The sequence below is a fragment of the Pimephales promelas genome, chromosome 4 (genome assembly GCF_988280905.1).
Source record: "Pimephales promelas chromosome 4, fPimPro1.hap1.1, whole genome shotgun sequence".
NCBI lineage: Eukaryota > Metazoa > Chordata > Actinopteri > Cypriniformes > Leuciscidae > Pimephales > Pimephales promelas.
The window spans coordinates 36,143,481-36,160,502 of record NC_142772.1 but is presented as its reverse complement, the minus strand read 5'-3'; the positions used below and the strand labels follow the sequence as shown (position 1 = coordinate 36,160,502).

The window sequence follows — 17,022 nt, the reverse complement described above, 5'->3', positions numbered from 1 at the left end:
TTGAAAGCATAGGGAGATTGACTCGATTATTCACAGTGCTTCATGGCAGTGGGCGGAGCTAAAAAGCTATTTTGGAGCATGTTGGTTTTTTATGCTCTGATTGGTGTAATTTACTGTACAGCATCATTGGTAATGTAGTTTTTAACCTAGAATTCCACTGTTCCAATTCCTATTCTGCCCTTTTATGAAGTCTTGATTTTGTTTTTGGGGTGTCCTAGTATATGCTTTCATGATTGATTGTTCAAAAAACACATTCTTTTTCACTGCACCTCTCTCCCTAGTCTGTCTCCAACGTGCAGTTTAGGTCCTGTTTTGATTAAATCCCTTTCTGAAATACGAATGTGCTGTAATTGGTGGCCCAATGTGCATCGTTTAGCGCATATTCGGGGAATGTTACCCATATAATCTAATGTAACCTGCCCCTTACCATAACTGCATGTTTCATAAACTCGGGTCTAAATATTAAGGATGTCAATTTACAAACAATTCAAGCCTGATTCAGACCAAACTGAACACCTTTCATTGGCTCATTTTTCTGTTTGTTTATAGCAATATCCAATGGTGGTGTGTCTGGGGCGGAACTATTAGCATGATTGAGGTAGTGTTTAGGGAAACTTGCTTGAAAACATTTTTTGCACAGTTGAGTTTTGTCAGTGGGCAATGAAGCTAAATGAAAATAGACTGATGCTTCAGGAGATGACATTCTGATCAGCTTATGATGATGGATGGAAAGATGGAGTCACATCCGGCCACATGTCGAATGGGTCAGTGACTGAATATGGATGAACAAATGGATGGACAGCTGACAGACCAAAGGAGACACGAACTCCTGGCACATGTGAGGAACAGTGAGTACTGTTGCTGTAGGATTTAAGATGATGTGAGAGCGCTGGGCTGGTGGAATGCATGGGTGAGGGAGGAAATTTGGATCCTGATAAATGAAGATGAATGTTTGCCCATGGGTCTAGATCACTGATGCATGAAGCAATCCACCGAACAGCGAGAACAGCATTCGCCAGATCTCCAATGAGCCAGTCTTGTCTTTTAACATACATTCAAATTCTCTGTTTCGATAAATTGTACACAATGGCTCATATCTCCATTTGATTTTAATTCAAACCCCTTGAAGAAGTTGTGACCCATTAATAAAACGTGTTGTCCCAATTGGTGAAATGTCAAACCAGATATTCAGACAAGGTCTATTTTAGACGTGAAATGACTACATTACCAATACAGCAAAACACTGCATTTATGCTCCTAATAACAGCTCTGTAATTTAAATAATGGAGAGTTAAAGGTTCTCTAAGCGATGTGGGTGGGGCCAAAACATTTTTTGTCACATACATCAAACGTTTCCTCACTATCGGCTAGCTGCCTGTTCCCTAAACACACTGTAAAAAAACGCGGTCTCTGTAGACACCATAGGCTCCACAAACGGCAACAAAAACAATCATGTCTCACCCGGACCACGAAACCTAACAAACAGTGTTCCAGCCAATCACTGGCAAGAAGTATTTGAGGGTGGGTCTAGGGCGTAGTGCGCGTGCACATGAAGGGGGTGTGTGTGTGAAGGAGAGAGAAGAGCATCATAGGGAAGTTTGAAAAATGGCCGACACACGACCAAAGAGACGTCGTTCTGAAGAACAAATTAAAAAGAAGGAGTCGGATAAAGAACGTGCGAAGTTCCGAATTTACATCGGTAGCAAAGCTTTTGAACGATGGCGAGAACTCCGGCGGCAGAAGGGCTTCCAGTCCGACATTCAGGTTGCTCTGTTTTTGCTGGACAGGTGGGTAACGTTACATTGTTTTTTTTTCTTCTAAATTGACGCTTATGTTCGCCAAACCCACACAAGGATATAATTAGCTAGAACTATGCAGTCAGCGAAATGCACGTTCACAATTATTTGAAGCACGGAAGGGAGGGGGAGGGGAGGAGATGAGATGCGGAGGAGGGAGGGTCTAGCTAGCCTCTGATTTGTTTGAAAATATTCCGAACGTCAACACCCAGGATCGCTTTAGACAACCTTTAAAAATAGTGTATAAGGAGAGAAAGAGACTCCTTAGCCTTTTTCTAGATGCTGCTGGATATATTTCACACCTCTCAATGTAACGATAACCTATAACAGAGAAAGACAAGTCTCTGTGATGGACAGAGCTATTTCACTACTCACAGCAGGGTTTGTTTCTGACTGAGGCATCAGAAAAAAAAAATGCAGGATGCTCTCTTTGACACACCTGTAGAGGGTTGGAGCAGATTCTCCTGCCAACACAGGAGAAAACATCAATGTTTCTAAATATGCAATTGGAAAAGATGTCTTATTGGTTGGAGATAAAAATTCATTCACTGCCCACTTTTGCTAAGAAACATTATGTTTGGAATGTTGTTAAACATTGTTGTTAAACAATGTGTTTTCACCACATTGTTGATGTGCTGCGAGTAATGAACTGCTCAAGACCATAGCACCAGATTACAAGCTCTTCCTTAGGCTGAGCCCCTCAACAGAGGCGTTGCATGCAGATTTAATGATTACTCTGATATTTGGTAATGCACTCATGGTGTATGCCTGTGGATCCTTACTGCCTCAAAGCTATTGCTTCAGGGGTCTACCTGAGACAGAGTTACACCTGCATAAGTGCAGCTAGTTTTGTTAGGGTCTGGGGAAAGGCTGATCAATGCAGAAATGAAGTAAACACGCAATTATTCGACAAATTAGATTTTGTTGTCTTGGTAACAAAGTGCAATAAGGATGACAAATGTAATGTCATTGTTTTAGGAGCTGTAATGTCTGAAGATGTGTATTTAAAAAGTATATTGTGGAAACAGGAAAGGAGGTATTCATATTTGCTGTGACCAGTTTCTCAAAACTCTTGAGAGTAAATGCAGGGTGAAAGTCACTGAAGACATTTTTGCACTCAGATGATGGAGGTTGATTTGAAGAATGTGGGGACATGGCAGCCTAGACAAGTTGTATTTGAATGATATCTGTGATATATGCAAATATTACCTACCTACACTGTGTAAAAAAAAAATTGAAAAAACTGAATAATTCTGTAAAAATACAGTACAACGTGTAAGCATATTTATAGAACAAGCTGTAAATTTGACTATTAAAACTAATTTACAAAATTTAAAAACCAAACAGTAAATCTAATCACCGTTTTCTGCAACTAAAATCTGTTTTGTACCTTTATCATCGGCAAATTTAAATTTTCCAGGTAACCTGTAACCCGTGTTTTTCCAACGGTGACCGTGTGTGTGAGTGTGTTTTCGTCGTTGTGTCTTGTGTGTGTGTGTGTGTGTGTGTGTGTTTCACACAATCCATAGAAGAGAAAATGTCATACATGTTTGGATCGACATGAATGTGAGTACATTGTCACTTTTGTGACTATATCCCTTTAAGTCACACCTACTAAAATAAAACACACGCACACACAGAGTTGGGTCACCTCCACAGTGTCACAAGGTCATCAATAAATGTCACTTCAGTAATTGGCTGTCACTATATTCTTTGTACAGGACATGAAGTGCTTGTTCGATATGATCCATTTACTTGCCAATTTCAAAAGCAAAATTATTTCATAGTGCACACAGAATAACACCACACACAAGAAACAAGCATTGTACCATTAGTTTATTCATCAGTTCTGAAGACATTTTGAAGAATTATATACACCGTTATTTAAACTCGCTGAAGTGCTCCAATTTTTTATTCCACCGCCACCACCTCTCAAGCTCACACACTCTAAATGTGCCATCATTTCATGGTTGCTTGGGGGATGAAAATGAAAACATTATTGACATTAGGCTGAAGCAATCCTCCCACTTCCACACATAAGTTCATTAGTCCACACCAGACACAGATGGAAAATGGCCACTGAAGGAAAGGTGGATTGTTCAAATGACAGGCGTTAGATTAATGGCCTGTACTCTGTGTTCTGGAATTCAGAACACATGTTGCGTTGCATATGAAGCCACAAGGTGCCCTTCATATGCAATGTAGTGTTTAAAGAATTGCAAACACTGTTCCGGTAATGCAGCGCATTTCTGTAAATCCCTCTAGCTAGACACTAAGCAGTGATCATCACCACAATTGGATTTGCTTTTATCATGCTATCATACTCAAACAGTTTTGATGTTCATGTGATGCCAGCAATAATGCAATATCTCTCATTCTCAGATAACAGTGTTTCGAATGGGATCAGAGGGACACCAGGACATTGATCTGGCTATTCTAACAGCTCTTCTGAAAGGTAATATTTGCAAATTTGTGGACACTCATAGGCATCTGTGGGGATCCGTTCATATATCATTTCACTGAATTTTGCAGAGAAAAAAGCAAATTAAGAGGTAAACAAAAATACAGTATAAAATTCAAACAAAGCTAAAGTAGTTTGGAGTAGATCATTGTCACAATTTTCAGGGGTTCAGTTTGGAGGAGATTGGGTGAAGTAACCCTTGCCCTTAAGAAACCACTGTGTTGTAGTTTTGCCTGCTCTGTCTCTCTATTTAACAATTGGTCAATGAATTGAAAATGTTTGAAGACCCATGGTTTAAATAATTATTGATGGTTGTAAAAGAATGATGAAGGCCATCTGAAACATCTTTATGTAAATTAGTAAGTCACATAACTCGCACAGGAGTGTCCTCTAGATTATGTTAATCAAATCAAATGAAATCTCCCTCAAGTTGTGGAGCAGAGATCTGACTTTTTTTTTTGATCACACACTTCCTTCCCTTTTACCGCCCACCGATTTTGAGTGTCCACAATCGCCAGGTTAACAGGACCTTTGCTGCTGAGAGGAGTGAGCAAAATGCAAGCTCTACTGGTTATGCTTCTTAAGACCCACTTTTAAATCCCTTTCAAAAGATGGGATTCCAGTGAAGCCCTTCCTCCAAGAGCTCCATGTGTTGCTCTGAAAGCCAGCAGCATTGCTCCTGCATAATTCATTACACTTTGCGGCGCATCTAAAGAATGATTTACTCATGCAATTCCCAGCTCACTCCTTTTCCCTTAATGAATGTATATGGTACATAGTCAAAGAACAGATAATATGCTGTATTTTTGAGTTCGCACAAGCAGTTAATGCCAATTAAAGGAGTAGTTCACTTTTAAAAAATCTTTTGCTGATAATTTACTCACCCCCATGTCATCCAAGATGTCCATGTCTTTCTTTCTTCATTAAAAAAATAAATAAATAAAGTTTAAGTTTTACAAGCACAAATGCTCGCCTTGCTCTGTTCTGTGATGAGCGTTCGTGACTGACTGTTCAAACTCGTTCATCAAAATGAACAAATCTTTTTTCGAGTCATGACTCGAAGGGTCCTAGATAAGACTCTTATTCATCGTCTGGTGTCGTTTAAAGCTGCACTGAAACTCTCATTTGGACCTTGGACTGTTTGGTTCCCAATGAAGTCCATTAGATGGAGAAAATCCTGGAATGTTTTCATCAAAAACCTTAATTTCTTTTCGACTGAAGAAAGAAAGACGTGGACATCTTGGATGACATGGGGGTGAGTAAATTATCAGCAAAAGTTTTTTCTTTTTTATTTTAGAGTGAACTACTGATCTACTGAGTGTTCTGAAAGGGAACTAACTGTGACCCACATTACATATATGTTAGTCTAGTCCAATGTTACTTATTTTATTCTATTTCTTTTTTCAATATATTAAAGTTTAATGTGAGAGTTGGATCTGATTTCCGACATATAGTACAACTATGCCTCCGATGACCTGAGTTCGATTCCTGGCTTGAGGTCCTGTGATCCTGTCTCTCTCTGTCCACCATGTGATTTTCTGTCTGATCTATACACTGTCTTATCCAATAAAGCCTTAAAAAAAATTCTATGCCATTGCCAATTCAGGCCATATTTATATCCCTAACATGTTTTTTAAAATGTATGCATCTTGTTATCTTAAATTTCTTTATATCAAGCTAAGCGAATCATTTAATTGTTGATTTAGAGAGTGCATGCTATGCTAATCATTGAAAACATGCAAGTGTATATTATATCATGCTTTTATCAGTAGCTCAGTATTTACCATGCCATAAGGGGTCACTTTTGAGGTGACATTTTTTTCTTCAGATTCACACTTGTGAATATCTAACTAATACAAAGTCTTAAGATTTATTATGATGTACTGTAGAGTGAAATTAAAACAAGAATGTAAAGACAACCTCTGATAGAGTTCAAAGCATCAGAAAGCAGCAATTAAAGCTCATCCTCTGAGACTTAATTAAACATAATTATATGACCAATCTCTGCTGATACAGCGCCTTCCTGTTGCTGAGGACTTGTTTCACCGGCATCAATACAGTAACTCAATACAACATGAAATACAAAAGCATAAAGTGCCCCATATGGACACTTTCACGTATTACAGGCCTCTATGTCTGTATTTTAGGTTTAACGGCTCATTAATGGAGTCAGGCAGGATATTTTCTGGCACTTAACTGAGATTATGCAAATATGGTTTAATACACGCGACACCTAGACAAGCCACTGAGGTGTCTATTTAAGAGTCTGGAAAGATTACCCTCATAAAAGTAAATGAAGAAGCACCAGGCCAGAGTAAGTTAAGACAAATGTCCTGCTGCTCAGGGGGAAGTTTTATTAGCTTGAAGCAGGAGCGGAGCAAAGTGCCAGAGACCCTGGAGAGTGCTTTCCCCTGTGATTTATCTCTAGAATCAGCTTTTTAAACTGGCATAACGGTATGCATTGTAATGATGCGAGAGGCGGAAATTCCTCAGGATTCTCCGCTGTGAGAAGCACTTGTAAATCAATGGGAGCTGAGAGTGTTTAAGCACACCAATGATTTTAAAGACATTAGCCTGAAAAATCGGTGATATTTATCAACACAATTCATCCATCATTTTATACATTCTCGTTAGCATATTCCCAGGCCATTTTTTAAGCTGTACTTTGTTGAATGTGCCCTTTTGTTTGTCTTCCCAGGGGCCAATGCATCAGCTCCAGATCAGCTGAGCCTGGCTTTGGCCTGGAACAGAGTTGACATTGCTCGGAGCCAGATCTTCATTTACGGACAGCAGTGGCCTGTAGGCAATATCCTCCACTCACACAAACTTCATACCTCTGAGTGCTTGTAATTCGTTTAGGGATAGATACAGAGATACTTTATTGATCGCAGAGGGGACGTGAAGCGCTTCTGTGTACCTCTGACTCTAATTAAACACGGTTGTTGCATTTCAAACAGATTAAAATTCATGAAATAGATTGTTGTATTATGTGCTTGGGTAGTATGTGTCCTGGACCTGTAAGCTTTATTTATGTATGGTCAGGTGGGCTCTCTAGAGCAATCTATGCTGGACGCACTGGTGCTGGACAGAGTGGACTTTGTGAAGCTGTTGATTGAGAATGGAGTGAGCATGCACCGTTTCCTGACACTGTCCAGACTTGAAGAGCTCTATAATACGGTAATGTAGCTTTCTGTTCATCAAAGAATCCTGAAAAAATGTTTCCACTTTTTTCAAACTCTTTTCAAGCAACAAATCAGCATATTCTTTTTTTTTTTTTTTAATAATTTTTGAAGGATCATGTGATGCTGAAGACTGGAGTAATGGCTACTGAAAATTCAGCTTTGCCATCACAGGAATACATTATACATTTTAAAACATATTTTAATAGAAAATTGTTATTTTAAAATGTAATAATATTTCACAATATTGCAATTTTTATAGTGCTTTTGATATATATATATATATATATATATATACATACTACCGTCCAAAGGTAATTGATGTAATTGATTATTAAAGGATAAATTTGTGTCTGTTTGTCTAAAACAGAGGCATGGTCCATCCAACACCTTGTACCACCTTGTCAGAGATGTGAAAAAGGTAAGAATTCACTGTGCATGTGTCTGTGTATGCGTGTGTTTCTGTATGCATGTGTGTGAGTGGATGTTAGAGAGTGAGTGTGTATGTTGTAGATTAGTGTTAGATTTCTGTTGCATATTCAGCAAAGGTGTCTTTCCTGCTTCTTAGCCTAACAGAGAGATTGGGTTAATTAGTTGCCTATTTTGTTTCTGTCTGTGCCCTCTGCTTTTTTCAGTGATTTTCAGACTATAAAACAGTCAGAACAACGGGTTTGTTGCTTCTTAGGTTGCTCGTGTATAGTTTGTTTTTCTTTATTACTATTCATAAGTGCATTTTACGAGAAATAATGGGGCGCATGGTTACTTTCTTTTTGCACTCTGGTGATTTTCATGGTCTTGCAGTGACATTTGTATGCACATGTTATTGAATATTGCAATTTCCACATAGAAAAGAATCAATTAGGTTTTAATTTAGTCTTCTCTTTGTATACTATACTTTGATAGCTCAAATCTTCTGCTTGTCAGTTGAGACTAACATGTTAAAATGTCTTTTGATTTTACATGAACTTACTCTACTGTAGTACAAAATGTCTTTACAAATGAAATGCAGCATCACCTATGATTCTGATCTGCCAGTTGTGCTATTTGCTCAGGTTGAAGTATTTAGCCCAGCTTAGAAGATCCATGGTGGCTCTGCGTTGATAATTACAGAACCAGAGCAGAGCCTAGTTATCATATTCTGAAGGCTGGGTGTGGGATGTAATTTTGCTAAGAGAGATTTAGCCCATAGATCTAATGAAAGGAAGACTCTTCCTGTTCTTCATGTTCTCTTCATGTTGTTAAGTCTTACAATCAAAATCTCGACACCCTGATAAGGAGTCTCTAATTGGAAAAGCTCACTAATGTCGGGCATAAACCTGAAGATGAGTTAAATCATTAAATTAACAACTGAGGAAAGGCTTCTTATCACTTCCCCTATGGTCTTTCTTTGTCCCACCCATTATTGGACTCTCTTTATTTTACTCCCTTTCTCTCTCTGTCTGTTGTTGTTGTTTTTCATTTGGGGTAGAAAGGCTTATTGTTTTCACGGTCAGTTCAATATGGCACCAAACCCTGATTCTAGACTTGTTCCCTAGTTGACTAGACCCTGATTCTAGACTCTAGTGGGATATTTGTCCCTTTAATATGATTCTGTCTCACTGACCTTGTGTGTTCTTTCCAAGCAAGAATATCCAGGGTTCAGTTGGATCTACCTCAAGGTGAATCAGACAATCTTCTTCAATTATCTTGATTCCTTCTAGCAATATGTCAGTGTGTTTGTGGAGTGAGAGTGGATGGGTTTGTATGTAGTTGAGTACGTGTTTCGTGTCTGACTTTACCGTTTGTCATTTTCATTGCCATAACTGTTAGCATGGGTTCAGTGTTGCCATTAATAACCTTTTTTTTTACAGGGTAACCTGCCCCCTGACTACCGCATCAGCCTGATTGACATCGGATTGGTAATTGAATACCTCATGGGTGGAGCCTATCGCTGCAATTACACCAGGAAGAGATTTCGGACCCTCTATCACAACCTTTTTGGACCCAAAAGAGTATGTTATTGACCCTTTAAAAAAAAGCATGTAGCTCGAAATCAGCATCATACCAAACTTAGAGTTCAAGAATGAAGTAATATAAAGTTGCTATGTTACTAAAATATAGTCGTTATGTTCTAAGAATATATTTGTCATTTGTGAATAAAATAGTCATAAAAATAGGAGATTAAAGGTATGGGATTTAATATGTATTTGTGCCGCTTAAACTAAAACAAAACAACAACATAATTCCAGGCCTGTTCCTCTGTCATTTTGCACTGCTTTCTCTCTTGCTTTTATCCTTGCTTTTTATCCTCCATGGGACTCGAGACCGGTGTGGTGCACAGGTTATGCTCATTAGCACTCGTGCCACCAGATTCGCTCTATTGGAGATGCACTAATTGCAATTTTCTTGGCCTATTAAACTATTAAAAAATTATAGCTTTAACTTTCGACTGTATTTTGTTTTGAATGTATCTCAAAACTTTTACATTTTATTACACATTTTTTTTAACGAAATTCTTAAAATATGCATATTACAAAAGTCTTTTTTTATATATTTGTTTCATTTTTAATATCTTTGTAGTTAACTGATGACCCATTTAAATAGTCAATCACTTCTGCTATCTAAATAATATCTAAAATAAAGTGTTATTGCTTTTCAAACACAAGGTTATTCTCTCAGGTTCCCATTAATGAAAAACATTTCCAATTTAATTTCATGCGTTGAGTTTCTATCAGCATGACTCACCTGGGGAGAAAAAAAATTCCCATCTGAGCCACCACAGAGATGGCATATGGAACTAGCACAAACTAGATACTAGATGCAGAACAAATTTCCATATAGCGGCACTTCAGAGTAAACAGGCGTCAAGACATTCTCAAGCCACTGACACCTGGATGATATCTCATTTTCTCACACATTTTTAACTCAGAAAGCTCAGGCATCTAAATCACAAATCTCTGCCTTCTGATGCACAGCAGATTTCAGAGAGTGCAACCCGTGTTACTGAGAGTACATGAAACATCACTGCTCCATCATGCCAATGTCATATGAGCATCCTATCTGTAATATTTTGCCAGTACATGATGCCTGAGAGTGTATGCATGCACTTTAATATTGTGAGTACATTTTATCTTACATGAACATAGCACACACATCTTTCAACATATGTGGCTGTATAGGCTTGAAATAGATCAGACTTCTGTGGTGCCACCAGAGAGATGCTCTAAATGTATCATTGCAAAGCGTGAAGAATCCTATTAAACACGCCATGTTTTTACATGTGCACCAGAAGGATGATAAAACAATTTGGGAAATACATAAATCAAATCTAACGTGTCTTGCTATTTTTGTCTTGTATATGTTTTTGTGTGTGTGTGTGTGTGTGTGTGTGTTGTAGCCAAAAGCCCTGAAGCTGCTTGGAATGGAGGTGAGATTTATTTCTTAATTTTATGTATCCCACTGCTTTCCAATAAAATCCCCACAGAGTTTCACTGAAACGCTTTCTTTAAGCTTTCCTTTGATTTAAAGTATTGGATTCAAGTAATAAAGATTCACAATGAAAATGCTCTTTGTAATGCATGTTCAGAGGTTTTTTATAATTACCTACATAATTATCTTACATTTGTGCTTACTCTTACTAATAATAACCTCATTTTGACTATAAATATAGCTACTTTATTGTCCTAATTTGCTCTGCTCTAATTTGATTATTGGTATCATTACAAAACTAGGGCAAAATAAGACAATAAAGTACCTATAATTTATATTCTGAATGTGGTTATTACTATTATTATAAAAGAAAATATTATGATTATTATTAAATCTTTACCATGATAGGATGACATGCCCATTAGGCGAGGACGTCAGAAGACCACACGGAAGCGAGAAGAGGAAGTAGACATTGACCTGGATGACCCAGAAATCAACCATTTCCCTTTCCCATTCCATGAGCTGATGGTTTGGGCAGTGCTGATGAAACGGCAGAAGATGGCCCTGTTCTTCTGGCAGCATGGCGAGGAGGCAATGGCTAAAGCACTGGTTGCCTGTAAGCTCTGTAAAGCAATGGCCCACGAAGCGTCAGAAAACGACATGGTAGATGACATTTCACAGGAACTCAATCAGAACTCAAGGTATGAACGTAAAGATATGTTATGACCCGGTTGAGCGTACACACGAGGATTTTACCTGCATGTCCTGTTCTCATTGCTGTTGATTGTACAATTCTTGGGTGGGTACATTTGGGGAGACCATCTGTTATCTACCAAACTGGCATCCAATCAAAGGAATAGTAGCTGGCCACAAAGACCTTAAAATTCCTAAAAGTCTAATGTGCACCATTTTCTCTTTGTAGTGGAATTTGCTTGCACACCTAAAACAAGCTGTTTTGTGTTGTGTAGAGAAGATATTGTATGATTATGTGCAAATGAATGTATTTTTGGCACAGAAATATTCCGTCTTTTTTTTTTCATCAGGGAGTTTGGTCAGCTGGCTGTTGAGCTACTCGATCAGTCGTATAAGCAGGATGAACAGATGGCCATGAAGCTGTTGACCTACGAGTTGAAGAACTGGAGTAATGCCACCTGTCTGCAGCTGGCAGTCGCTGCCAAGCACAGGGACTTCATCGCCCACACCTGTAGCCAGATGCTTCTCACTGACATGTGGATGGGACGTCTGCGCATGCGCAAGAACTCTGGCCTGAAGGTCAGATCTGGGAGAAAAAAGTCAGCATGAAATGGAAATTCACCTTAATGCATCTAATGTTTTGACCTAGTAATTTTTAATCAAAATGTCATAAATGGTTCTTCCGGTGAAATGATAGACTTCTCTTTGCTAGTCTTCTCCAATCATTTAGTCTGCTTAAACCCGCCCCTTTCTTACAATCGACTGCAAGCTCAAATTCAGATCTGCCTCCGCCCAATCAACAACTGATAGATAGAACCAAGTCTCAGACCTACATTTTTTCTTTTTTCTATATTCTATTTCACCTTTGATGTACATTACAATACATAAGAAATTATCTGTCACCTCATCTGTTACATCGCGACTATAAAGATATTCAACAGATTACGGTATTTGTGAATTTGCCTGCCAAATTGAGGCTTTTTTTTTGGGTGAATCTGTCATTTTTGTTGTATTTACCATGTCCTCATCAACATGAGGCAAACAACTTGCATGTAGCATCTTATGTGCCTTTTCAGTACTCTTAATAGCTTTCTGAATAATCTCTAGTCTAATTATCATTCTTACTCGAGAGACTCCAAAATGACAGGGTGAGTCATTAATGACATAATTTTCATTTTTTGGGTGAACTAACCTTTTAAAATCAACATTCTGTTCTAAAAAAATAATTTACGTTTTCACATTAAAATATTGTCTGTATTGTATTGTCTGTAACAAATGCAGCCAATCCCAAATTTATTAATGTACACTCACTGGCCACTTTATTAGGTGCACCTGTTCAACTGGCAACTGTGATCAACTAATCACTAATCACTAAAAAAACATTTAGGGACATGTTAGTGACTTTTCAGACATGTTTGTTGGTACCAGATGGGTGGTCTTAGTAAACCAGAAACTGCTGATCTACTTGGATTTTCACGCACAACCATCTCTAGAGTTTACAGAGAATGGTCTGAAAAACAGAAAATTTCCAGTGAGCAGCAGTTCTGTGGGTGAAAATTACTTGTTGATGCCAGAGGTTTAGAGGAGAATAGCCAGACTGGTTTGAACTGATAGAAAGGCCGAAACTGAGCCCTGGTCTGATAAGTCTCGATTTCTGCTGGACATTCAGATGGTAGGATCAGTATTTGGTATAAACAATATGAAAGTATGGATCCATCCTGTCTTGTATCAATGGTTCAGGCTGCTTTTCGTATTATTGAGTGGGGATATTTTCTTGGCATATTTTCTACTGACTACTAAATAGTGAAATGTAACCCTCAAACTGTTTTTGTTTTGTCCACTAGGTTATCTTGGGCCTGCTTCTCCCCCCTTCCATACTGAGTCTTGAATTTAAAAACAAGGACGAGATGTCATATATGCCTCAGGATCAGGACACCTACCTGCAGGAGAAGGATGTGGATGAACCCGAGAAACAAGTTAAAGAAAAAGAGGAGGAGGACATGGAGTTCACAGTAAGATCTTACTGTGAGACGCAGTACAACTCCGTGGTGAGAGCACCCACCTTAGCCTCGTCTCTTAGCTTGTAGTCTAACACACTCGGGCACACACACGTACACGCACTTAGGCACATCTGCTCTGCTCTGCCCTCAACCTGCCACCAATTTGGCCTCTTAAATATGCTTCCGAATGTATTTATTTTTGTTCCTCGAGTCTGTGGCTCCTCTTCTTAGAAATCCGTACCAACCCTGGCGTTTTTCTGACCTCCCCTCTTCCACTTCGCCCTTTCTCTTCGTTCCTCGTTGTCAAAGCGAAGACGCGTGGTTGTGGAGTTGTATCGTGTCTCCGTCTGCCTCTGTCCTTGTCTCCTCTGTTTCTTTTCTTTACGCTAGGGTCTCGTCTGAAGTACGGTACTGTGACTGAATGCTGTGTCCTTATCATTCACACATCTACAACACCATTGTGCATGTTAAAGGCTTGTTTCAGTATTGCATTATGTTAGCAGCCTTGATCTGCCTTCTCCATGATTACAACCTTCACTTTTATGTTGAACCAGAAGTGCCTTCTTTCACACAAAACTGCACAAATATTGTTGTTCAATCTTCGATTGTGAACTATCAAGTGTTGCTCTAAAGCAGTGGCTCTTGAACTGTTTCAGATGGTGGAGCAAATACACAGCCCCAAATCTGAGGGAAAGCAACAACTACTTCAAAACAATTACTTAGGGAAGAAAACTGCTATGTTTAGCTAATCAACCCAAATGAGCCATATTTGATAATAAAGAACAATTTAACTTCCATTCCATATTTTGGAAACACAAGACTTTTTATATTCACCAATGTATCATTTCATTATTTAACATAATCAAAAACAGTACTATTGTTTTGAAATGAAATTAAAAATAAAAATAATTAGCTGTAATTGCAAAGCCCTGTTTTCAGCAGCAATTACTCCATTCTACAAAAAAAAAAAAAAAAACTTTCTTATTATTAGCACGGTCTAAATGTTTATGCTAAGTGTTTAAATGGTAGTACAGTGACTTTTTTCAGTTGCCTAGAAACACACCAGTCTGTTGTTCTTTTGAGAACTGAAGGCTGTTCTGTACACTACTGTTCTGAAAGAAGAAAACAAACCTGATTTAAACACAGACGGCCCAGATAAACAACAACAAGATATAGAGTTCATTGGAGTCTCAGACAAAGAGACTGGTGCTATATTTGTGCAATTTTATAAATATCTCATAAACTTATATCTCATAAACTTACTCATAAACAACTAGAATGCATAAGTTGTTAGTGATGCATATTGCTAACAGAGAATTTGAATAATACAGTTTTTATAAGAAATTGAAAATGGTAATTTGTGACAATTTAAAGTCAGTTTTTTTTTTATCAATTTAATGATGCTGAAAATTCAGCTTTGCCATCACAGGAATAAATTACATAGTGAAATATATTTAAAAAGAAAACTTTTTAAATTATAATAGTATTTCACGATGTTACTGTTTTTATTCTATTTTTGATCAAATAAATGCAGCCTCGGTGAGCATAAGTAAAAATGTTACCGACCCCAAACTTTTGACAGTAAAACAAAAAAATACTTTATCAGATTAGTTTAAATAATTATGTTATATTTTTACTGTAATTGTTGGTGCTTTATGTCAATTGCATTTATTTAATTTATAATCCTCCTCAGTTTGAGAACCACTGCTCTAAAGAAACAGGTCAGCACAAGACACTAGTTTAGAAATGTAGTCCAAGAGTTACTACTGTAGGTCGAAATAACTGAGAAGGACTACATTTCCCAGAACGTGACTGGGTTGACCTGATCTTATATACAACACGGTATCAAAAAAGGAAATTTTGCCCCTCACTTCACTATGAAGATAATATAGAAATATGAGGTTACACAACACAAGATGACAATTGTATTGCAATCTATTTGAATGCTCGACTGGAAAGTATAATTGCAGTAATGTTTCTTTGTTAAAACATTGAAATGCCTGTGCCAAAATTAGATCTTGTGCATTGCATAAGCTGTAAAAAAAGTTTTTTATTGCATTTAGGTTGACAGTGTGTCCTTTGTAAGATTGTAATGCAGCAAAGTTTGACCAGCTTCAACAGCAAAAAAGTTGTTGCAATACAATTCTGCCATAATGTCCAAGAGTGCACCATATTTTTCCATTTACGGGATAAGCTCCCCACTCTTGGATTAAGGATGTGTCCAAATAACTCATGAGACTGGGCATTTTCATTCCCCTTTTCTTTTTTCCTCTCTCTCTCACACACACTCTCACACTATCTCTTTCTTTTTCCGCACGACCATTCCCAGTGGAATCATCAATGCCCAACTCATAGTGAATATCTCCCCTTCCTTGAGACTCAGGATTGCCTAGCAGTAAAACAGCTGCATGCAATTCTGGGTGAGAAGTCATACGTAAACAGTGTGTAAAATCAATGCTTTCTATTTTTCTCCTCTTTTTCTCCTCTATGCTTTTTCCAGGCCATGCTGGGAAACGTCAGTACAGAAGCTTCACGTAAGAAACAGGTGGTGGAGGTTCAGAACCGCCATCGGCTGATTCCACTGGGTCGCAAAATATACGAGTTTTACAACGCCCCTATCGTCAAGTTCTGGTTTCACACGGTAAAGGCCCCAGCTGTGCCCTCATTTAGTACAGAAAGACACAGTATTGTTCAGTCTGTTTAGCATATCAAATGTGTGAACATCAAAATACCTTGTTTGTGAATTCTTCAGAGGAATGTCCCAATCTTTCAGTTCAGTTCAATTCATATCAATAGCTACCATATCAGGTCCAGAGGGAGAAACGTTCAAATGCAGGCAAGTAGAGATCAAAACAGCTGTGAGTTGTTGTTGTTTTTTTGTTTTTTTAGCCTCATCTGTTTTAAATATAGGCCATGAATATGACAAATCTCCAGGCTGCAGAAGATGAAAAATTCTGTTCTATGTGCCGTGTGTCTTTTGTTTTTTACTCACTCTTTTTTCTCTTGTTGCTAGTACTCTCTCCCCCTCTCCCTGTCTCCCTCTCTTCCTCTCTCTCATCACACTGTCATATTGTAGTTTACACTGAGCAATATTTCTGTTTGTGATGTATGGTATATTATAGAACTTGAAACCAACAACAAGCCTGCTTTAAACCTGATAGATAATTAATGCTAGATTTCTAAGTAATTTAATGCTGGTAATTTTTCTGTTATATTAATTGGTAGCCCTAAAATATTAAAAACGAAAATACTGAAACTAAGAAAACAGAAAAACTAAAATGAAATGAAAACGTACTCGGTTACTAATGTAACCTTGGTTCTCTCTGGAAGAGGGAACGTTTACGCTAGGGGAAAGCCTCTTTTCCACGAGATATTTCCACGAGAAGCCAAAAATTATCATTAATTTTGAATTAATGTAAAATGCGTTGCGCCAGCATGCAGACATATGCAGGAGCATGCTGTCCTGCAGAAAACTGCAGCAGCCT

The 17,022-nt window shown here is 38.1% G+C and overlaps 1 protein-coding gene across 16 annotated transcripts in view; it reads left to right on the top strand.

Annotated features, from left to right (window-relative positions):
- The window catches only part of trpm3 (transient receptor potential cation channel, subfamily M, member 3), a 127,681-nt gene that overhangs the window by 90,503 nt on the left and 20,156 nt on the right, over positions 1–17,022 (top strand). For 4 of the 16 annotated variants that reach the window (XM_089130402.1, XM_089130409.1, XM_089130405.1 and 1 more), the window contains exons 9-19: positions 4,179–4,251; positions 6,956–7,056; positions 7,300–7,434; positions 7,807–7,857; positions 9,059–9,094; positions 9,287–9,427; positions 10,813–10,842; positions 11,253–11,545; positions 11,888–12,116; positions 13,382–13,549; positions 16,038–16,178. In XM_089130402.1, coding sequence (XP_088986528.1) covers positions 4,179–4,251; positions 6,956–7,056; positions 7,300–7,434; positions 7,807–7,857; positions 9,059–9,094; positions 9,287–9,427; positions 10,813–10,842; positions 11,253–11,545; positions 11,888–12,116; positions 13,382–13,549; positions 16,038–16,178 — 1,398 coding nt within the window. Of the gene's footprint in view, positions 1–4,178; positions 4,252–6,955; positions 7,057–7,299; positions 7,435–7,806; positions 7,858–9,058; positions 9,095–9,286; positions 9,428–10,812; positions 10,843–11,252; positions 11,546–11,887; positions 12,117–13,381; positions 13,586–16,037; positions 16,179–17,022 lie in introns of all 16 variants that reach the window. The other 12 variants (XM_089130413.1, XM_039659057.2, XM_089130406.1 and 9 more) reach the window with 3 other exon arrangements.